This window comes from Carettochelys insculpta, chromosome 21 (assembly GCF_033958435.1).
Source record: "Carettochelys insculpta isolate YL-2023 chromosome 21, ASM3395843v1, whole genome shotgun sequence".
NCBI lineage: Eukaryota > Metazoa > Chordata > Testudines > Carettochelyidae > Carettochelys > Carettochelys insculpta.
In genome coordinates this window covers 1,111,630-1,135,795 of record NC_134157.1, presented here as the reverse complement: position 1 = coordinate 1,135,795, position 24,166 = coordinate 1,111,630, and the positions used below count along the sequence as shown (strand labels likewise).

The 24,166-nt window shown below is 53.6% G+C and overlaps 1 protein-coding gene across 1 annotated transcript in view; it reads right to left on the bottom strand.

Annotated features, from left to right (window-relative positions):
• The window catches only part of GRIN1 (glutamate ionotropic receptor NMDA type subunit 1), a 96,208-nt gene that overhangs the window by 56,580 nt on the left and 15,462 nt on the right, over window positions 1–24,166 (bottom strand). The window contains exon 3 of the mRNA XM_075015847.1: window positions 11,204–11,686. Within this exon, the coding sequence (XP_074871948.1) occupies window positions 11,204–11,686 (483 nt within the window). The remainder of the gene's footprint in view (window positions 1–11,203; window positions 11,687–24,166) is intronic.

Genomic DNA, 24,166 nt, shown 5'->3' with positions numbered 1-24,166 from the left:
AGGACTTACAAACAGCAGACCAGCTCCCCAGCTGGTGTAAATCAGGGCAACTTACACTGAAGTCAATGGGGTAAGACCAACTTGCACCAGTTAGGATATAGCCCTAACCCCATTTTCACATTCTCTGCCCCGGGCATTTAAGAGTCTGCAGGCTGGTCTCTGCTGCAGTCAGCGTGGGGACAGCAGCCAGTGGAGATGTAGCCACGCTGGCGTTGAGCTCCTTCTGCCTGGAATAAAGAACTTTGGAGGTGGGGTTTAAGAAAGGGATGTGCACAGGCCAGGAACAGTCTCTTTCAGTCCTCGGGGGCAGTAGGTTAGATGGGGAATAACCGGAAGCAGAGGGCACAAAGCATAAAGCAAAAGCACTGAGAGGAGCAAAAGGCATGAGCAGGTCAAGACAGCAAAGCTGGGCCCTGAGTGTGGAGCAGAGGCTGAGTGCAACTGGGGAGGGGTGTAAGCTGCAGGCTTTTGCTGCCTGGTGCTGTGTGAAGGAGAGGACATTTGCAGCAGAACTTTGACAGTGTTGTTAGGAGCAGCAGGAGAATGGCCTAGGGGGCCATGGGCCAGGCAAAAGAGGAAAAAGATGTGCACTGGAAGGGGAAGAAGAAGGGGAAGGAAGGGCCAGAGTGGCACTGAAGTGGACACAGCCCCAGGACTTAGCATGTGAGCGACGGGATGCTGGGGGAGATGCAGAGGGAAGAAAAGACCCAGACTTGGGGAGAGACCTTGCAGTGCTCAGTGGGGACAGAGCAGTGGGGATGGGAGAGAGTGGAGGGGTGCAGGCAGTGAGAGGACAAGTGGCTCAGGTGTGAAGAGTTGGAGATGCTGGCAGGAGATGTCAGGGAAGCAGCTGGACAGGGCTGAATGGGGGAAGGAGATCAGAAATCAGCCACGTGTGCTCCCAGGGGAGCTGCCACCAAGCAAGACAGAAATGGGAGGGGTAAAAGACAGAACCCCACCACACAAAGGGGGGAGGAGGCACTATGAAGCTGAAGCAAACTGGGGAAGTCACAAGAGGGCAGATTTGGAACCAAGGGCTTAAGTCTGCAAGGAACAGAACGTGCTCAGCACCAGCAGGCAGCAAAGCATCTGTGAGCAGCCAGGACTGGAAATGGTCCAGGCCAGGAGATGAGAGAGAGCAGAGCAGGGGGGCAGTGTCAGCTGGAGCGTGAACAGCACAGCCCAGGGAGGCCACGGAGGAGGGTGCATCCCTGTGACCCAGCTGGGAAGCTTCAGTGACTGGCCAGGGAGGAGTCAGACGAACAGAGAGGCTGGAAGTGGCTTGTATGGGGCAGGTCAGCACTGGGCTAGCTCAGGGTGTAAACCCCCCATGGCTGGCCTGGGACAGCTGAGCATGGCTGCCATCTTTCCGAGTTGCCAGGAGGCTTAATCCCTGCTCCACCTCCGGCCCCACCCCTACCCCAGCCCTTCCCCCACACCTCAAGCCTGCACTGCCTCCTCCCACCCCTTCTTCCCCCAACACTTCCTGCCCATCCTGTTCTGTCCCTCCCCCGTGTGTCCCACCCTCACTACTTCCCCTGCCTCCCAGTGCCTCCCTGATCACAACAGGTGGGAAGTTCTGGGAGGGAGAGGGAGGAACGGATCTGGGGGAAGATGCCGGTGGTTGCTGAGGGCCCACTATATATTTCCTGTGGGGGCTGTAGGGATTTTAAGTTTTTAAGCCTAGAGGTTTTTAAGTCCTGGCTTGACATGGTCCTGGCTGGGATGACTTAGTTGGAGCTGATCCTGCTTTATGAAGGGAGCTGGACTAGATGACCTCCTGAGGTTCCTTCCAGCCTAGGAGTCTATGATTCTGTGACTGAGGCTTGGGTTGTGGGGCTATAAAATTGCCATGTAGACATTTAGGCTTGGGCTGGAGCCTGAGATTTGGGGCCCAGCCCCCCTAAGCCTGGCCGCATTAGCTCAGCAGATTCGGCCTGGGGTGGTGCTGTGCGTTATCCACGGCAGCTGCTAAGACAAATTGGCCATTTTGCAACACTTTATTTCCAAAATTCATCTCTGACACACTGAAGTTCCGCTCAATGAATAGAAAAAGGAAAGCTGCTAAATGTACCCAGGGCCAAGGTAGAGCCCAGCCAGAAGCGAGCATTGTGCATGCCATGATGCACTGGTCCAAATTACACCCCACACGGGCATTTCTAGAGGCCAGGGAACATCACTGTGTCATGTCTAGGGCAAGTAGCTCTGAAGCTGTTTTAACAGCTATTGAAATGCCTCTCTGGCTGACGTGATTTAGCACAGGGCTGGGAACACATCACACTCCTATTGGACATGCAGGAGACACAACAAATCTGCATTGTTTAAAATGTGCAAAAGTTGTCTCAGGGCAACCTGTGTGCAGAGGCAAGACCAGGACAAAGCACCTCTTAAGCCCCATTTACAACCTCAAACTAGGGCTTAGGTGCAAACTGAGAGGTGCACAGGCCTTTTGCTAGCCCACTGCACAAGTGTGATCCAGCAAATGGCGAGACAATGCTGCCAGTGCACAAGGTACTGGCCTGTAGTTCTGCACACTGCTAAGGCCTTATGCCTTATGTGGCAAGATTAATGCAGTCCATCTCTTCAGTTGAGGGGTACATAGCGTAGTGATAGATCGATAAGATAGAATGCATGAGGCGCAAGTGTTGGAGGGAGCTGTAGAGATAGATGGATGTTGAACCTCTCTGATCCAGCACTTTCTTCCTGCAAAAGCCGTAATCCAGTATGATTTTAGTTGCTGGATGACCTCTTACCATGGGTGAGGCCAAGTTTCCTGTGTTCCCATAAAGTTTGTTTCCAGCCACCAGTCCTGGCTCTCAGTGTTCTGGGCCGTTAGCTGTAATTTACCGCAAATGGCTTCTAAGAACCCAGTGAGCAGTGGAAGTGTTGGTGATGTGCTAGACAATACTGACCTCCTGTGGTCCAGCAAATTCTCTTGCCACCCCACCCCCAGGGTGCCAGACAAGAGAGGTTCAACTTGTATATAAAAGTGTTTGCTCAGGCGTAACAGTGTCTTTTTGTCTCTTATCACACTGTGGCTGCGTCTACACGTGCACGCTACTTCGAAGTAGCGGCACCAACTTCGAAATAGCGCCCGTCGCGTCTACACGTGTCGGGCGCTATTTCGAAGTTAACTTCGACGGTAGGCGGCAAGACGTCGAAGTCGCTAACCTCATGAGGAGATAGGAATAGCGCCCTACTTCGACGTTCAACGTCGAAGTAGGGACCGTGTAGACGATCCGCGTCCCGCAACGTCGAAATTGCCGGGTCCTCCATGGCGGCCATTAGCTGGGGGGTTGAGAGATGCTCTCTCTCCAGCCCCTGCGGGGCTCTATGGTCACCGTGGGCAGCAGCCCTTAGCCCAGGGCTTCTGGCTGCTTCTGCGGCAGCTGGGGATCTATGCTGCAGGCACAGGGTCTGCAACCAGTTGTCGGCTCTGTGTATCTTGTGTTGTTTAGTGCAACTGTGTCTGGGAGGGGCCCTTTAAGGGAGCGGCTTGCTGTTGAGTCCGCCCTGTGACCCTGTCTGCAGCTGTGCCTGGCATCCCTATTTCGATGTGTGCTACTTTGACGTGTAGACGTTCCCTCGCTGCGCCTATTTCGATGTTGGGCTGAGCAACGTCGAAGTTGAACATCGACGTTGCCGGCCCTGGAGGACGTGTAGACGTTATTCATCGAAATAGACTATTTCGATGTCGCAACATCGAAATAAGCTATTTTGATGTTGGCTGCACGTGTAGACGTAGCCTGTGGCTGCGTCTACACGTGCACGCTACTTCGAAGTAGCGGCACCAACTTCGACATAGCGCCCGTCACGTCTACACGCATCGGGCGCTATTTCGAAGTTAACTTCGACGTTAGGCGGTGAGACGTCGAAGCCGCTAACCTCATGAGGAGATAGGAATAGCGCCCTACTTCGACGTTCAGCGTCGAAGTAGGGACAGTGTAGACGATCCGCGTCCCGCAATGTCGAAATTGCTGGGTCCTCCATGGCGGCCATCAGCTGGGGGGTTGAGAGATGCTCTCTCTCCAGCCCCTGCGGGGCTCTATGGTCACTGTGGGCAGCAGCCCTTAGCCCAGGGCTTCTGGCTGCTTCTGCGGCAGCTGGGGATCTATGCTGCAGGCACAGGGTCTGCAACCAGTTGTCAGCTCTGTGTATCTTGTGTTGTTTAGTGCAACTGTGTCTGGGAGGGGCCCTTTAAGGGAGTGGCTTGCTGTTGAGTCCGCCCTGTGACCCTGTCTGCAGCTGTGCCTGGCATCCCTATTTCGATGTGTGCTACTTTGACGTGTAGATGTTCCCTAGCTGCGCCTATTTCTATGTTGGGCTGAGCAACGTCGAAGTTGAACATCGACGTTGCCGGCCCTGGAGGACGTGTAGACGTTATTCATCGAAATAGACTATTTCGATGTCGCAACATTGAAATAAGCTATTTCGATGTTGGCTGCACGTGTAGACGTAGCCTGTGTGAATTCATTCAAGAATATAGTAACTGTCTAGTTTCACCACCACAGTTGTTGTTGGGGTATTTGACACTCTGGATGAGGTCCAGCACATGTTGTGATAGGCATGTGTAGGATCTTTGGCTCTTGAAAGGTGTCTTGTGGGAGGTATTGTTCATTGTAGCAATAAAGATAATGCTGCAGTTTTACATCACTTGTTCTGGTGGGTTCTCACATGAAGGGATCTTGTTTCTGATCATGAGCTTGGTGAGGTTAGGGCATTGCTTGGCGGCCAGGATGGGAGGTTTGGAAAGATTTCTTTCAAGATGGGGTCCCCATTAAATAAGGGTGTTAATTGTTTGGCAACACTTTGTATGAGTTCCAATGTAGTGAGAACTAGGGGGTCTGTGGTTGGTGGAGGCTTTTTTCCTTTTCTGTACTTTTTGTGGCATCCTTTTTTTTTTGGCAAAGGTGATTTTAAGTGTATTGAGGTGTGTATCCCAGACTTTCTCCTCAGAGTATGTTCTGCATATTGCAGTACCTGGCTACTGCAGGTTTCTCAGTGTGTTTTAGATGGTTACGGATCTATGATCGTAGGTGTGGTGATCTGTTTCTGGTATATACTGTAGTTATCTGTAGCGCTCTATTGCTGAAGCTGACTGTGGTGACCTGCAAGTTGATGCTGGTGTGTGAGTGCTCTAGAGAGTTTCACCAGAGTGATGTCAAGGTGGGAATCTGCTATAGACCAGTAGACCTGGAGGATGAGGTAGATGCAATGCATCTGACGAAGTGGTCTTTGCTCATGAAAGCTTATCCATCTTGAATTTTCTACTGTTCCACGCAGGAGGAGGGATAGAGGGGAGAACTGAATGAAAAGTTCATGCCCTGGGGAAATTCTAGTTAAGAGTTGGAAACCAAACAATGATTGTCTTCAGCTGGCTTCACCAACTGCTACATCCTCAAGAGGATACGTGAAAGGACCTGAAAAGAAAAGAACTCCAGTGAGGGAAGAAGCTGTTAAACCAGGTCAGGAAAAAGATCTGCTTTGAGAAATTATGATTCGTAACAATTTCTCTTAGTGCATAAGGCTTAGCTGATGTGGTTTGTTTATTTTAATTTAATAACGTACTTTGATCTGTCATCACTTGCGACTACTTAAATCCCACTTTTTATACTTAGTGAAATCACTTTTGTTTAGAATCAAATCCAGAGTAAATAACTGTTACGAGGGGTGAGGGGACAACAGCTGTGCTTCTTGCTTTCATTGATAAAGGGAGATAACTTATGAGCTTTCTCAGCATAACGCTTTTATACAGAGTAAGACAGATTCATCTGGAGGTTTGGTCCTATTTGGGACTGTGCTCCTGGGTGCTGTCAAGCTTGTGTAACTGAACAAATATATCATTGAAATATCTGAGGTATACCCATAGTTTTGACCTTCATGTTTCCCAAAATTCTTCCTCTAGGTGGGCCATGAATAATGTAACATGTTAGGGAGACATCCTTGCACCCATGACTGCTCTCATAGTTTGGCCAGAATGTAAAGTCATTATGGATGAGGATATAATGGATGAGCTTGGCAACGTGATTTGGGTGGACTTCTGAATGCTGTCAGTCCATAGTCTTGTAGATGTATAAGGCAGGCAGTAATGCCCTCCTGGTGAGGGAAGCTGTTGCATAGGGAAGTAACATCTACGGTGACAAGGGTGGTGTTCTGAGAGGTTGTTAATGTTGCAGTTTCTTGAGGAAATTGATTGTGACCCGGACAAAACTAATCCTTTGTGTGGCAAGTCTGAGGAAGGTTTCAGTGAGTCCTGCTATTCCTTCATTAAGAGAGCTGTGGTCATGTGTGATAGGTGTACCCAGGTTCCCTTGTTTCAATGTCTTAGGAAGCATGCAGAAGGTCCCTGGGGCTGCTTGTTGGGGGATGAGGTTACAGAGTTTATCTGGGAGTTGTTTAGGAATGGATTTGATTATATCCTTAAATGTCTGTGTGAATTGTGGTGTGGGGCTCCTTTTTGAGTTCTTTATAGTAGTAGGTGGTACCAGATAGTTGTTGGTTGGGCTCACTAGTGTAGTACTCCTGGTTGAGGACGTCAGTGGCGCTCTATTCCTTTGCTGGTTTGGTCACTGTCTGGTGGTCGGATTCCAGGAAATAATACACAGATCTTTTAAGGAACCCCAAATCCCTGCTTGAACTCTAAGTTACTCTCAACACTGTCCTTTGTCAGATTACAATGCTTGAAGACAGCCCCTCCCCTGTTCTAACGAGTTATCTGCAGAAATTGCTGTGGAAGAAAATACTTTTTTCAGTGATTCAACTGTGTTAATTGGTCCAGGTCCAGTCCAGTGGTTCATGAGCTTGCTACTTTTGAATGCGTCGCCTGCACCTGCCTCAGACTTTCTCTGGCATCCAGATATTTGCCTAGTATTTGTTTGGAAAACGCCATATCTAACTATTATTTGTGCCAAGAAGATTAGTTACTCTCCCTTCCCCTCTCCACCTCTGCCCCCGCCTCTGTAAAACTACCTGCGGCAACCCCAGGAGTCCACCGTGCTGAATTTTAGAAGTGTAAGATATCCAGAGTATTATCTCTCTGTAGCCGCGTCTACACGTGCACGCTACTTCAAAATAGTGGCACCAACTTCGAAATAGCGCCCGTCACGGCTACACATGTTGGGCGCTACTTCGAAGTTGAAATCGACGTTAGGCGGCGAGACATCAAAGTCGCTAACCCCATGAGGGGATGGGAATAGCGCCCTACTTCGAAGTTGAACATCGAAGTAGGGCACGTGTAGACAATCCGCGTCCCGCAACATCAAAATAGAGGGGTCCGCCATGGCGGCCATCAGCTGAGGGGTTGAGAGACGCTCTCTCTCCAGCCCCTGCGGGGCTCTATGGTCACCATGTGCAGCAGCCCTTAGCCCAGGGCTTCTGGCTGCTGCTGCGGCAGCTGGGGATCCATGCTGCATGCACAGGGTCTGCAACCAGTTGTCGGCTCTGTGGATCTTGTGTTGTTTAGTGCAACTGTGTCAGGGAGGGGCCCTTTAAGGGAGCGGCTTGCTGTTGAGTCCGCCCTGTGACCCTGTCTGCAGCTGTTCCTGGCACCCTTATTTCGATGTGTGCTACTTTGGCGTGTAGACATTCCCTCACAGCGCCTATTTCGATGTGGTGCTGCCCAACGTCGAAGTTGAACGTCGATGTTGCCAGCCCTGGAGGACGTGTAGACGTTATTCATCAAAATAGACTATTTCGATGTCCCTACATCGAAATAAGCTATTTCGATGTAGCGTGCACGTGTAGACGTAGCCTGTATCTACACGTGTGTGTGTGTCTGTGTTCATGTGTGTGTGTACACGTGCATGCATGTGAAAAGGCCCATGTCCTACTTAGGCAGAGAACCCAACAAGCCTACACTACTACAAAAAAGAGCATTCAATATTTTCCTTTGCAGGAGTTAGAACACATTTCATTTTAAAGATTATAAAGCACATATAATGGTGTCCTGCAGAGTTACTGTACCAAAGGAATCTTAATTCTGCTTTAGCAGCCAGCCTCAGTGTAGCCTTCACTCAGGTACCCCTGCAGTACCTTGTCTGTGCAGGGCTCCAAGTCGTGGCACACCGGGACTGGCTTTGGAGGGCTATTTATTTTATGCTATTGCTATCTACATGCGTCTGCTTTTGTGCATTAGGACAGAAAGGCACAGCCCTCTTCCCCCAACCCTGCTGTTACGGACAAGCTTCTCTTCTGCAGCCGTTGGAAAGCGAGTGACAATTGGAGAAAGGGAAACCCAGGCCCTTTATTCCGCAAATAATAAAGAAAATCCCAGACATGGCTGTGCTGGAAGTCAAATCCATAATCGGCTCAGTTTTAAATGAGGGACAGATAAGCAGTCTCCTACTAAATTCTCTAAATATAAGCACAGAGCCCTCTGCCCCTGCATTATGCTGCATCACTGCAAGGCTGGCTGGGCTAGATGAGGCATTGGCATTTTCCATATCACACATCCCAGCCTGGCCTTTGGCAGATGATGCAGTGGGATTCACTGGGTGGGCGCAAACCAAGTGGGGATGATAAGACGTGAAGACGTGGCAGAGGAATCCAGCTTCTAAGAGCCGGTCTCTACATGGGAATTTCCACAGTGGAGAGGAAAGGGAGTTAAGCAAGATAGGAGAGAGAGAGAGAGAGAGAGAGAGAGAGAGAGTAAAGGCCTTCCAACTATAAAGGAAGTTAACTTTGAAGATATGAGGGTAGTATGTTGTGGAATAGGCTTCCAGGGGCTTGGGGGGGGCATCCCTCTAATTGCAGGGTTTACACATCTAGGCAGGCACATCTGGGGCAGTTTATGTTACCTGGGTCCTGACTCAGCACAGGGGACTGACCTAGCTGACCTCTCAAGGTCCCTTCCAGCCCAACATTTCCACTATGCACAGCAGAGTGCGGGATTGTGTGCGCTCAAGAGCAAAGTGTTTAAAAGACTGATCTTCGGTATTTGATGAAGCGCTGCCACAGTACTGAAGGTGTATAGCACCACACAGACAGTTTAAAGCCCTTCTACTCGCCCCTCAGAGTTGCCTGCTCCTGTGCGCTGAGAAGTCGTTGGATTAATGAATTATTTTTGAGGCCCAAATATTTGAAAAAATCCTGTAGCTCTGGTGGGGAGCCTGGGAACAGGGTGCGCTCAAATGCGTGTGAGCATGCGAGTGCCATGTGCGAGAGGGCCGAAATGCTCTTATATAAAAAGCTGCAATGCAGTCAGATAAAGCTTCATTGGAATTCAGCAAGGCAGCAGCGCGTGGGGGAGGGGAGCTCATGTCACACAAAATGAGGCCACCCGGAGTCATGCATGAGCGGTGAGGCTCCGCTTGGGCATGGAGAGCGGCTGCTCCTGCATGTGCCAGGGCCCTGCCTCGGTTTCACACCATATTTGACACAAGAATAAGCACAGATTGCTGGAGCAGCATTAGACTCACCGTATTTTTAAATCAAGAGAACACAGAGCTGCCCCCAGCAATTCACTGCAGCAATTCACTGCCCCCAACACCGTGAAAATGCTTCTATGTGATATTTCCTTTGATTTAGTCATGCAAAGGTAACACTCAAGGTTTGCATTTCAGCATAAAGTCAAATCATGGTTCAAACTGGCTGCATTCAGAATTATGCTGGTAACAAAAGTAAAGGGTTAGGAGCATTGTTCAGTTTATATCTGAATTTCTTACTTGCATCTCAGCAATATCCAGTTATCAGAATGGCTGTACTCAGATTTATTTCCCCAAAATATGAGTGCATTTATTTCTGAGGAGCCAGATGGAAAAGGGGGTTGCATTTATTTCTCCTCAAGTAAGACTTTGCCTGAATATATCTCTGTAGGTAGCAAATTCATCTAAGGCAAGGAAAAATACTGAGCCTCTCCAAAGAGGATAGGAAGAAATAAACAACTCTAGTTGATGATTACCTACCTCTGAGATTTTCCATAAAGAATGTTAAAAAGCATCAGACTTATTCCAAATATTAGAGATTGATCTATTGTGTGAACGGACTGTGCTTCCAGCACATACACCCTTTGTACACACGAAAACATACAAACACACACAGTCTACACACAACAGAGAAAACAAGCACCCAGACAAACAATGTAGACAGGGAACATAAAAACACATACACAAAGGCACACATCACACACAGTCTGCACACACCCCAACATTCAAACACACACTTGTACTGTACAAACACACAAAAGCACACACTGTGCATCACTCACATTAACATCAACCTGCTCAACAAGTCCACCACCACCCTTCACATGCAGATACCCCCGACATCATGCATCTGGGAGAAGGCACGGTCTGGTTGTCAGTGTTAACTCCTGATTTGCTCTCACCATGGGGTGGACTCAGCACTCCCTGGCTCGTCCTTGCCCCCGATCAGTGAATGAAGCTACTGACAGTGAGGTGTGTGGATGGGGGGAGATGGGGATGAAGGGCTCCGCACAGGCTGAGGAGCAGATGAGGGCTGCAGGGAGACACACCGAGGGGAGGTGGGCTTCAGGGAGGAGTGTGGACGAAGGGCCCGGCGCTGGCTGGGAGGGGAGGACTGGAGGCGGCAGGGGGCGAAGGGGGCGGACGGAGGGCCTGGGGGTGGCCGGGTGGGGAGGACGGGAGGCGGCAGGGGGCGGCAGGGGGCGAAGGGGGCGGACGGAGGGCCGGGCGGTGGCCGGGAGGGGAGGACTGGAGGCGGCAGGGGCGGCAGCAGGGGCCGATGGGGTGATGAGGGCGGACGGAGGGCTGGGGGCTGGCGGGGTGGGGAGAACGGGGGGGCAGCAGGGGGCGATGGGGGGCGGCAGGGGCAGATGGGGGTGGCCAGAAGGCCGGGCGCTGGCCGGGAGGGGAGGACGGGAGGCGGCAGGGGCCGATGGGGCTATGGGGGTGGCCGGGCGCTGGCGGAGGAGGACGCGGGGGCGGAAGGGAGCGATGGGGGCGGCCGGGCGCTGGCGGGGGGGAGGACAGGGGGCGGCAGGGGGTGATAGGGCGGGGGGGGCGGCCGGGCGCTGGCGGGGGGGTAGGACGGGGGGTGGCAAGGGGCGATGGAGACGGCCGGGCGGGGGGCAGGGGGGCGGCCGGGCGCTGGCCGGGGAAGAGGACGGTGGGCGGCAGAGGGCGGGGGGGCGGCCGGGCGGGGGGTGGCCGGGAGGGGAGGGCAGGGGGCGCTGGGGCGGCCGCGGGGACACGCCGGGGCCCGGGGCCCGGGGCCGGCCCGGTACCTGGCTGGAGATGAGGTCCTCGCAGACGGACAGGGCCATCTGGATGGCGTTGGGCTTGTGCGTGACGGAGGTGGCGTTGAGCTGGATCTTCCACGTGCCGTGGCGCTTGTTGGCCTGGCTCACGGCCTCGCGGAAGAGCTGCTCGTGCTTCCTGGTGCTCAGCACCGCGCCGATGTTGACGATCTTGGGCTCGCAGCCGGCGCGCGCGAAGGAGAAGGACACCAGCAGCGCGAGCAGCAGCGGCCGCATGGTGCCCCCGGGCCCGGGCTCGCCCCATCCGGCGGCGCCGCCCGGCCCGGCCCGGCGCTCTCCGAGGTGCTGAAGTGCCCGCGCCGCGCTCCAGCCCAGCCGCGCAGAGCCCAGCCCGGCCGCCCCCGCCCCCGCGTCACCGCGCGGCGCTGCGGAGCCTCCGCCCGCCCCTCTGCCCCGGCCCCCTGGGGCCGCCTGCGCCGCCGCCACCCCACGGCCGCAGGGCTCCTGAGGCTGCGTCCCGGGGAGAGACACGGAGCGGGGGCCATGGGGCGAGATAGAGCCCCAGAGAACGGGCTGTGGAAGTACAGACGCGGAGCTGGGGCCATGGGGCGGGATGGAGCCCCAGAGAACGGGCTGTGGGACAGACAGACACGGAGTGGGGCCATGGGGCGGGATGGAGCCCCAGAGAACGGGCTGTGGGACAGACAGACACGGAGTGGGGCCATGGGGTGGGATGGAGCCCCAGAGAACGGGCTGTGGGACAGACAGACATGGAGTGGGGCCGTGGGGCGGGATCGAGCCCCAGAGAACGGGCTGTGGGACAGATAGACGCGGAGCTGGGGCCATGGGGCGGGATGGAGCCCCAGAGAACGGGCTGTGAAAGGACAGACGCGGAGCTGGGGCCATGGGGCGGGATGGAGCCCCAGAGAACGGGCTGTGGGACAGACAGACATGGAGTGGGGGCCATGGGGCGGGATGGAGCCCCAGAGAACGGGCTGTGGGACAGACAGACATGGAGTGGGGGCCATGGGGCGGGATGGAGCCCCAGAGAACGGGCTGTGGGACACACAGACACGGAGTGGGGCCATGGGGCGGGATGGAGCCCCAGAGAACGGGCTGTGGGACACACAGACATGGAGTGGGGGCCGTGGGGCGGGATGGAGCCCCAGAGAACGGGCTGTGGAAGGACAGACGCGGAGCTGGGGCCGTGGGGCGGGATGGAGCCCCAGAGAACGGGCTGTGGGACAGACAGACATGGAGTGGGGGCCATGGGGCGGGATGGAGCCCCAGAGAACGGGCTGTGGAAGTACAGACGCGGAGCTGGGGCCATGGGGCGGGATGGAGCCCCAGAGAACGGGCTGTGGGACAGACAGACATGGAGTGGGGCCGTGGGGCGGGATCGAGCCCCAGAGAACGGGCTGTGGGACAGACAGACGCGGAGCTGGGGCCATGGGGCGGGATGGAGCCCCAGAGAACGGGCTGTGGGACAGACAGACATGGAGTGGGGGCCATGGGGCGGGATGGAGCCCCAGAGAACGGGCTGTGGAAGTACAGACGCGGAGCTGGGGCCATGGGGCGAGATGGAGCCCCAGAGAACGGGCTGTGGGACACACAGACATGGAGTGGGGCCATGGGGCGGGATCGAGCCCCAGAGAACGGGCTGTGGGACACACAGACATGGAGTGGGGCCATGGGGCGAGATAGAGCCCCAGAGAACGGGCTGTGGGACACACAGACATGGAGTGGGGCCATAGGGCGGGATGGAGCCCCAGAGAACGGGCTGTGGGACACACAGACATGGAGTGGGGCCATGGGGTGGGATGGAGCCCCAGAGAACGGGCTGTGGGACAGACAGACACGGAGTGGGGCCATGGGGCGGGATGGAGCCCCAGAGAACGGGCTGTGGAAGGACAGACGCGGAGCTGGGCCATGGGGCAGGATGGAGCCCCAGAGAATGGGCTGTGGAAGTACAGACGCGGAGCTGGGGCCATGGGGTGGGATGGAGCCCCAGAGAACGGGCTGTGGGACAGACAGACATGGAGTGGGGGCCATGGGGCAGGATGGAGCCCCAGAGAACGGGCTGTGGGACAGACAGACACGGAGCTGGGGCCATCGGGCGGGATGGAGCCCCAGAGAACGGGCTGTGGAAGGACAGACGTGGAGCTGGGGCCATGGGGCAGGATGGAGCCCCAGAGAACGGGCTGTGGAAGTACAGACGCAGAGCTGGGGCCATGGGGCGGGATGGAGCCCCAGAGAACGGGCTGTGGGACAGACAGACACGGAGCTGGGGCCATGGGGCGGGATGGAGCCCCAGAGAACGGGCTGTGGAAGGACAGACGTGGAGCTGGGGCCATGGGGCAGGATGGAGCCCCAGAGAACGGGCTGTGGGACACACAGACACGGAGCTGGGGCCATGGGGCGGGATGGAGCCCCAGAGAATGGGCTGTGGGACACACAGACATGGAGTGGGGGCCATGGGGTGGGAAGGAGCCCCAGAGAACGGGCTGTGGGACAGACAGACATGGAGTGGGGGCCATGGGGCGGGATGGAGCCCCAGAGAACGGGCTGTGGAAGGACAGACGTGGAGCTGGGGCCATGGGGCAGGATGGAGCCCCAGAGAACGGGCTGTGGGACACACAGACACGGAGCTGGGGCCATGGGGCGGGATGGAGCCCCAGAGAATGGGCTGTGGGACACACAGACATGGAGTGGGGGCCATGGGGTGGGAAGGAGCCCCAGAGAACGGGCTGTGGAAGGACAGACACGGAGTGGGGGCCATGGGGCGGGATGGAGCCCCAGAGAACGGGCTGTGGAAGGACAGACACGGAGTGGGGGCCATGGGGCAGGATGGAGCCCCAGAGAACGGGCTGTGGGACACACAGACACGGAGCTGGGGCCATGGGGCGGGATGGAGCCCCAGAGAACGGGCTGTGGGACACACAGACATGGAGTGGGGGCCATGGGGTGGGAAGGAGCCCCAGAGAACGGGCTGTGGAAGGACAGACGCAGAGCTGGGGCCATGGGGCGGGATGGAGCCCCAGAGAACGGGCTGTGGAAGGACAGACATGGAGCTGGGGGTATCCTGCTGAGTGTGGGATGAAATCTTTGATCGGGAGCTCAGGCTTACAGGGATAGGTTGGTTGATAGGCACCTGGCTGGAGGATCAGGTGTGAATCGCTCCATGGCTGGTGTGTACAGGGAACGATCATCAAGTGCAGATGGTGCGTGGGGATAACTGGACAGCTCGCCAGTGAGTGTCAGGCATTGGCTGGAGATCCCTCGGTATCTGGTGTGTTTGGGGAAAGACAGAGGCCAAGGGGGCAGAGCTGGTGCGCTGGTCTGTAGGAGGAGGTCGAATGATATCTAGTTGATATGTAGGGGGATAGTGCAATCGGTGCCTGTTGTGTGATGGAGAGAGCAATCAAAGGGTAGCTGGTGTGTTTGGAGATAGACACATCCATCCACAGGCTGAGCCTGGCAACTCTTATGCCCTAAAATTGCTCACCTTGGGAATTAAAATGGGCCTTCGGATTTGTGGGCAGTTGCTGAAGTCAGTGATTTGAGACTGGGCTATCGCCAGCACCTGCTCTGGTAGGGGATTGATTGCTCAGCCAGACTTTCAGGCTCTGAGTGGCAGAAGAGCTAACGGGAGGAAAGAAGCACAGCGGGTTACAAATGGGTGTGCTTTGTCCTCCAGGAAGTGCGCAGTCCTCCCTCTTACACTGGTCAACACGTTGCACTGCTCCAGAAAGCACAAGCCACAAGTGCACATTGGAGAGCGAGCTAAGAAAGGGCCGATCTACAGCCTAGTGCAGCGCTTTGCAAATAAACAGACCCTCCCCAAGGCCTCTGCACACAAACACGGCCAGGGCCAGGTACCAGGAGGTGGCACATGGAGACCAGTTGTGTTGTGTTTAGAATTTTGCAGGCACAAAGTAGCAACTTGAGGGTTTCTGGAGGTGGAGAGGACTAGGGCTCGTGTCTGGAGGTTATTCTGCCCTGGCCCAGCTTTGGACTCCTTCCCTGATCTTCAGCATGTCCTTCCCAGGCCACCAGTATTCTCCCTGCTGGCTCCCAAAGTGACCACCAGGCAAGGAACCAACATGGAGGGGCTGTGTTGCCCTGAGTGCACGTGCCTAGGGAGAAGAAGGTCGGGAGCCAGCACAGGTGGGGTTGGAGGATGGCGACGGTGTAGGGGCCCAGATCTGTTATGGTGGGGTGGTGCACTGGGGCACTTGCTAAGAGCAGAGGGGGTGGGGAGATAAGGGCACAGGTGTTCCAGACGGAAAGGCAGTTAAGGGCTAAGCCCCCTTCCCTACATTGGCCCTGGAAAACAGGGTGATGTTGTCTTGTGGAAACCATTTCATTCTGCATTGCTCTGGAGTCCTTGGCTGTTGCTTTATGGAACATTTTGTGCTCTGAGTATTCCTGTCCCCTTGGCAGGACACGGCCTTGCTAGGCTTCTTCCTGTGAGTAGTGCCTCCAAGCAGTGAAGGGTTCCAAGGTCTCCAGGGCTTTGAATGATGCACATGTGGGGCTCTCTTTAAAGTAGGGCTGGGTGATGGGAGTCCTGGGGCAAGGATTTTGTGAGTGCATGTGGTGAAGTGGCTCCGAGTCTGCGCTGGTTTTCTGCAGGGGGTCGTGTTACCCTCTCTGTGCACTGGCTAACAGCTGGAGGGTTCCTGGAGAATGAGTTACAGACCGTGGATGCTCTCCAGGTGTTGTGCCACTGTGGGGCAGCCTGTGAAACAATCCCTTTCCCTCCCAGTGCTTGCCCAGGCCCACACTTAGGATTTCAGGGTGGGCAAGTTAAAGGATATCTTGGGGTGCCCTTAAACTCAGATGACTTGTTTGGCTAGGGGAGGTTCTCTGGGCCAGCACTAGCTGCCTGCCTCAGGGGAAGTGGAGCGCCCGTGCTTTGTGCTAGTGGGTTTCACCTGACACTTCTTCAGTGACAGTGGGCTCAGCTTAGAGACCAGGAATTGAACTGGACTGGAAAAGACTTTACTTTCTGCAGCTGCCTAGTTAACACCTTTCCACAGCAATGAAGTGAAAAAAACGTGAGCTCAGGAGAGTACAGAGACCCACTCTTCTAAATGCACGGGCCAGACGCCATCAGCATCTGCCAAGGGCGAGAGCAGAGCATGAGCACTGCGAGGAAAACACTGTCATTTCCAGAATATTGCCCCAGCCCATCACTGTGCTTATTCCAAACAATTAGTAGAAGGGAATTTTTCCCCAATGAAAATTTTCCTGCTGACGTCTTTGGAGTGCAAGTTGCCACGGAAACCATTTTGTCAGTGTCCCATGTTCTCAAATATATGCAGTAGAAAAGGCTGAAGCAAAATGGCCTTTATGTAAAGACGCACGATCTGGACGGTGGAAGAAAGCAATGCTGCAAGGATCCTTTCCTGGTAACAGCCCACGCGTGGAGGCTGGGAGGTGCATTCAGCCCTCAAAGCAGGCAAGTGACACTGATTTCAGCTGTGATTCTCCCAAGAAGAAAACAAAAGTGGCCCCCTGCTTACTTTAACCCCTCTCCAGCTTTGGGCGGCAATGCATAGAAATCCCAGCCCCACTGCCTGTGCCACGCTACAAGCAAACTCTGCACAAGGGACAGTGAACCAAAGGGACACCATTGAGCTCTTTCTGCTCTACAAAGCGTGGAACCGAAGGGCTTGTGACATGCTGAACAGCCCTTCCCACCCTGCTAGGCTCAGGTCTGAGCAGTTCCACGGTTCTGAATTCTGTTGGAGGCAAAGGATGCAGTTAAACAGCTGGAATCACATCTCCTTAGGAAGCAACCAGCATGGCACTGGTATTGCTGTATACCTCAATACAGGCAGGCAGCAGATTGCGTCCCTCTGACCCACCAGCATGGGGAGCTTGTTCTCTGGAACAAAGGTCACATATTGGTAGGGATGCATACAAGCCCCGCTCCCAGATGGAGCTTCAGAGCATTGCAGTCATAGAACTCCTCCCTATGCCACAGCTGCATTAGGTGGTTACTCTGAATTAACAGAGCATGTGTGTCTTAACAAAGGCATGAAACCCAGGTCCCCCGAGGAACTGAACAGTGACACACTCGCCCAACATGGGGCAGCTAATGCTACTCAGTGAATCCTCTCAGCAGCATTGTCAGGTAGCAGCACAGGGTAACAGAAGTAGGAGCTAGCTGAGACTGGGAACCCATCAGGACTGTGAGGAAAAGGCAGATCTGGGACCGTTATGCAGCATGCCATTGTACTTTCCATGTACACTCTCTAGCCCCAGTAGTTTATGGGGTCACCTGCAATAAGAGGGGAAGGGAGAAGTCTCCAAGGCCCCTTTCATGCTGCCTATGAATCTGGGCTGGAGATGCCAGGAGAACAGGGTTTGCCTTTTGTGTCCCCTCGCTGGTCGGTTCTTTTTCATGCCTGCAGGCCAATGCTCCTGGCAGACAGCATTCCAGGGATCTGAGCAAAGCCTGCTTCCCCCCTCCAGCTGGCTTGCACTCTCCCTGCATCAGAGAGGTGAGATCACAAAGGACAGAAGCCAGGCACAGCCAGAGAAGAAGACCTCACTGCATGACACCCTGACTTGCTGTGTCCTCCAGCTCTTTGATCATTTAACGACAGCTTGGTGCACAAGGGGAGTTTTCCCAGCATGACACTTATGTAAACAGCAGCCACAACCACAGCCACTGCCTGGTTATCCTAGGGAGATCAGCCTGGAGTGAGTATAAAATCATTCTTCTTGCTCCACAACCACATTAGCCTTGCAAGGTGGAGGTGTTCACTGACAGCATGACTGTTTCATTTGCTTTCATTACAACCTTTTAGCTGGGTTACAAACCTTACCACCCTGGCATATAAGGGAAGGCACAAGAAGCTGTGTGGCCCAGCCCTACTTCTCAAGCCTGGCAACCCTTGGAGCAAACCTGCTGAGGACGGCCGCATGGAAATAAGATTAATACAAAATGCCCTATGTGTGCCATGCAGTGTAACTCCTGTTTGCAGGCTGGGTGTGCAGGGCCAGATCATCATCTTTCTAGGCAAATCCACAAAGAGAGATTCCAAGGCCTCTGCTGGAGTGCAGTTCTAGGCATCATGCTTCAGGGAACCTGGCGAGAGTCCGGAGGAGAGCAACAAGAAAGGGTTAAACAATTGGGCATGGTTCGTGTGCAGCAGAGAGGAGGGCAGCATGGCTTGAGAGCAGTCTCCCAATAAGGCAAGGGGTGTTTGTTATAGAGAGGGCTGAGCTCAGTGGCTGTCAGGCCTGCCGATGGAGGTGGGCAGGCGGGGGGCAAGGGGCCTGGTGTTTCAAAGGGGCGCAGAACTCTGACAGCTGCTACTGATACTTCAGTAGTGATGGTGGCAGCCGGAGCTCCAGGACCCTTTAGACTGCCCTGCTCTGCTGCTCTGAGCAGCTGTTAGGGAGGGAGGGGAGTGCCCCAGTGCTGCAGTCTGAGCAATGCTAAGGCCTGACTGCCCCACACCTCACCCCTTCTGCTCCTTGGCTCTGTCCTGTCCAGGGGCGTGGAGCTGGGCCCCCTTCCCACCTTGCCCCAGGGCCCACAGCAACTGTCAGCCCTGTTGATGACTCACCAGGTGCACTGAATGCAGGAAAAGAAGCAATGGGCTTAATCTGAAGTGAGGGAGATTTGATTCAGACATTAGAAAGAACTTTCTAACTCTAAGGGGCGTTAGCTCTGGCACAGGCTTTCAAGACATGTTGTGTGATCCCTGCCATTGGAGGGTTTCAAGCACAGGTTTGCCAAACACCTGCTAGACATGAGCTAGGGTTACTTGTCCTGCCTCAGCACAGGGGGCTGGACTTGCTGGCTTGTCAAGGTCCCTTCCAGCCCAACTTTTCTATGATTCTGTGAAAAGAGGGAAATATAATTATTGCCAATCCACATGGTCTTAAGGGCTGCGTCTACACGTGCACGCTACTTCGAAGTAGCGGCACTAACTTCGAAATAGCGCCCGTCACGTCTACACGCGTCGGGCGCTATTTCGAAGTTGAAATCGACGTTAGGCGGCGAGACGTCGAAGTCGCTAACCCCATGAGGGGATGGGAATAGCGCCCTACTTCGACGTTCAACATCGAAGTAGGGACGTGTAGACGATCCGCGTCCCGCAACATCGAAATAGCGGGGTCCTCCATGGCGGCCATCAGCTGGGGGGTTGAGAGATGCTCTCTCTCCAGCCCTTGCGGGGCTCTGTGGTCACCGTGGGCAGCAGCCCTTAGCCCAGGGCTTCTGGCTGCTGCTGCTGCAGCTGGGGGTCCGTGCTGCATATACAGGGTCTGCAACTAGTTGTTGGCTCTGTGTATCTTGCACTGTTTAATGAAAGTGTGTCTGGGAGGGGCCCTTTAAGGGAGCGACTTGCTGTTGAGTCCGCCCCGTGACCCTGTCTGCAGCTGTGCCTGGCTCCCTTATTTCGATGTGTGCTACTTTGGCGTGTAGACGTTCCCTCGCTGTGCCTATTTCGATGTTGGGCTGAGCAACGTCGAAGTTGAACATCGACGTTGCCAGCCCTGGAGGACGTGTAGACGTTATTCATCGAAATAGCCTATTTCGATGTCGCAACATCGAAATAAGCTATTTCGAAGTTGGGTGCACGTGTAGACGTAGCCAAGGGGAATAGCTCTCAAGCAAATGTGATTCCACATTTGATGCAGGTGGTTTACAAGCAATGCATTTAGCCTTTTGAGACTACCACATGACCTTCTGCTTTTAAAAAGAGCAGCATACAATTTCAGGGGTGTACACATTCAGAACACATAGAAGTGGCTAACAGAGATTTCAGCTAGTCGATGCCAATGAGGAATCATCACAGAGTGGGTGTGTCTCTAGTGATGTTTTACTAGGATCATTTTTAAACCTGACAGTGACTGTGTAGTGTGTCCCATTAAGGGCAGTGATGCCTAGCAGTCAGCCCATCTGGATCATGTGGTGTGGCCCTTTAAAATGTTGACCTTGGAAATAAGAAACATTGGTGGAGGGGAAATGGTCTGTGAGGATAAGCAGCAGCTGGGAGAAAGCCATTGCACTTTCATTAAGGGCCTGGGACAGGATCCCTGCAGCTGTGGAGCACCTTCTGCCCCTGCCAGTCGGGAGGGAGCTAGAGGAATTGGACATGCCCTAGTGGAGACATCTCAGCAGGAGAAGGTAGGCTGCTGAGGTGTGAGTTTGGGCACTGACTGACTGGAGGTAGGGGCAAGGTGAAGGAGGAGCTGGGTGAAAGCGCCAGCGGGCCTGAGCTGCAGAACACAGCCCAACAATGGGAACCGGAGGCTCCTGTGCCAAGGAGGAGCAGCATGACAGAAATACCAGCCTTGTGAAGACGGGCTGGGAAGACCCTCAATCTGAAGGGGAGCTCTTTGGAGAAAGACGCGCAAATGAAATAAATGAGACCCCCGGGAGAACTGGGTCTAGGTCAAAGACTCCACAGGTAAGAGATGCATGGCTGAGTGCCGGTGGAGGGGGCTGAGGAAGTGTGTGTGAAGGGTGATGTTGTGGCAGCAGCGGGTGCGAGAGGGTGCAGGTGCTGTGGGGCACAAACGTGAAAGCTCACGACCCAATAAATTGATTAGTACTGTAGTTAAGGTGCTCTCGGGCTACGTCTACACGTGAAGCCTACATCGAAGTAGCCTATTTCGATGTGGTGACATCGAAATAGGCTATTTCGATGAATAACGTCTACACATCCTCCAGGGCTGGCAACGTCGATGTTCAACATCGACGTTGCGCAGCACCACATCGAAATAGGCGCTGCGAGGGAACGTCTACACGCCACAGTAGCACACATCGAAATAAGGGTGCCAGGCACAGCTGCAGACAGGGTCACAGGGCGGACTCAACAGCCAGCCGCTCCCTTAAAGGGCCCCTCCCAGACACACTTGCACTAAACAGCACAAGATCCACAGAGCCGACAACGAGTTGCAGACCCTGTGCATGCAGCATGAATCCCCCGCTGCAGCAGCAGCAGCCAGAAGCCCTGGGCTAAAGGCTGCTGCACACGGTGACCATAGAGCCCCGCACGGGCTGGAGAGACAGCGTCTCTCAACTCTCCAGCTGATGGCTGCCATGGAGGACCCCACAATTTCGACGTTGCGGGACGCGGATCGTCTACACGGTCCCTACTTGAACGTCGAAGTAGGGCGCTATTCCAATCCCCTCATGAGGTTAGCGACTTCGACGTCTCGCCGCCTAACGTTGAAGTTAACTTCGAAATAGCGCCCGATGCGTGTAGCCGCGACGGGTGCTATTTCGAAGTTAGTGCCGCTGCTTCGAAGTAGCGTGCACGTGTAGACACAGCCTCGGACTCCTTGTTGTTTGTGAAGCTACAGACTGACATGCCCCCTACGACGTGATTATGAGGTATAAATGTCATCATGGACAGAAAATACCAGAACTCCAGTCTAGTGGCAAAAGGCAGAACTAGAGGCAAGGGATGGGAAGTGAAGCCAGACAAACTCAAGTTAGGAAACAGGCACAAGTGTTAAAGAAGGTGTGTACCAAGGCAAGTGGTGGAGTCTGTCTCCTGCTGTCTTCGGATAAAGCCTGGATGCTGTTCTGGAAGCTACTTTAGCCTAACACAAAGATGGGGTTCAGTACAGGGTTAATTGTGTAAAATGCAGTGTACTGTGAGTTAGGAGGTCAGGTAGATGATCCAGTGATTCCTTCTGGCCTTAAAATCGATGGCCCTATTAATTCTGATGTACATACTGACAGCAGAATTTGCTCTGCTATATATATTTTTCTCCCTTTCCTTTTCCTCTGTATTATGATATGCTGCAAGATCCCTCACTGCCTTTCCCCCAGCCGCTGCTAATATAGAGATTGGTCAAACCCACACCCTAGCGCCTACAGAATGGCCTGGTTTTCATTGGTGTGGAGCACCAACCTCTCCCAGCGATCTCTGTCAGAGTTTTGGGAGCTCAGCTCTTCTGAAAATCATGTTGCCAAATCTGAACATTTTGGCTATTTGTTTTAATCAAAGCACTCGGATTGTCTGTACAAATGTAGCTTATAACATCAAATTCATATCAGAAACCAAACAAAGGCAACCAGGACCAAGATTCTCAACTTGCCGTCATTTATGTGCTATAGCAATTTGTTTTCTTACTTTAATTAACCACTTCTGTCTACAAACCAGCCCTCTGAAAACTGCTGGCTACACATTACTTACATACAGCCAAATCACATCCACTGCTGTCCCATCCCAAACAGCTGGGCAATCAGCCTGATGGCTTGGTTTGTCCTGTAGGACTGGGAGGTGGTTGATCTAGAAAGACATGTGGCCATAACACATGGCACAGGCCCCTCCCTGTTGGAATTCCAGGGGGTTTTTTGCAGGGGAGGAAGACGGAAGATTGTTAAAACGATGGGCTCCTGCCCAGGGGGCGGGAAGCCTATTCAGCTCTTTTGTCTTCAGCCTGTCCTGGAAATTACTTGACCTACCCTACAGAGAAACAGAAGTGCTTTACAGTTTACTGGAGACCCTGACTTGAGGTTTTCACCTGATACAAAGGCAGCTATTTAGGGTAAGAACTCTCGGGTAACTAGATTCTTAATGAGATAGAACTAGCTCTGTTTTCTTCTGTTTAATTGGGTGCCTCACTTTGATCTGCCTGTTTCCTCATAATCACTTAAATCCTACTGATTTGCTTAATAAAAACGCTATTGTTTATAATCAAGCCCAGTGTAAATTGTTATTACCTGGGGAGGGCAACCACTGTGCATATCGCCCTTTCATTGATAAAGAGGGCTTACATAACAAGCCCTCCTTCTGCAAATCTTTTGTACAGATACTGATTTATTTGGGGATTTGATCCCCTCTGGGAGTTGATTTCCCAGGAGTGTGCCTGCACCTGCCTAGAACTGTGGTTAATCATTGTCTCCATTGCTCTGTGCCTGGACAGTAGCCCCAACACTGCACCTTGCCTGGGGAAGACCAAGGGATCTGTCTCAGCAGGACAAGACTATGGGGAGCCTGAGGGAGCAATAAGGTGGATGTCCAGTTGAATCAGCACACCTGGGAACATACCAAGGGGTCTTCTAGGACCACACCCCCTCATAGGGGGCCACTCCAAACATTTGGAAAATGGTCAAGGGCCACACTCGTCCATGATATACAGAATGGGAAGCAACTGTCTAGGAAGGAGTATGGCGGAAAGGGATCTAGGGGTTATAGTGGACCACAAGTTAAATATGAGTCAACAGTGTGATGCTGTTGCAAAAAAAGCAAATATGATTCTGGGACGCATTAGCAGGTGTGTAGTGAACAAGACACAAGAAGTCATTCTTCTGCTCTACTCTCCACTGGTTAGGCCCCAGTTGGAGTATTGTGTCCAGTTCTGGGCACCGCATTTCAAGAAAGATGTGGAGAATTGGAAAGGGTCCAGAAAAGAGCAACAAGAGTGATCAAAGGTCTAGAGAACATGACCTATGAAGAAAGGCTGAAAGAATTGAGCTTGTTTGGAAAAAAAGAAGATTAAGGGGGGACATGATAGCGGTTTTCAGATATCCAAAAGGGTGTCATAAGGAGGAGGAGAAAACTTGTTTTTCTTGGCCTCCGAGGATAAAACAAGAAGCAACGGGCTTAAACCGCAGCAAGGGAGGTTTAGGTTGGACATTAGGAAAAAGTTCCTAACTGTCAGGGTGGTCAAACACTGGAATAAATTGCCTAGGGAGGTTGTGGAATCTCCATCTCTAGCGATATTTAAGAACAGGCTAGATAGATGGCTAGCAGGGATGGTCTAGACAGTACTTGGTTCTGCCATGAGGGCAGGGGGCTGGACACAATGACCTCTCGAGGTCCCTTCCAGTCCTAGTATTCTATGATTCTATTACATTAATGGACGAGTTATGGGGTCTGTGATGGAAGTTGGGGTAAGGGATTGGGATTCAGGAGAGGGTGTGGAGTTTGGGAGGGAGTCTGGGTGACGGAGGCAGCTGTGACCTGGAGCAGAGGTCTGGGGCATAGGACTTTGGGTTGTGAC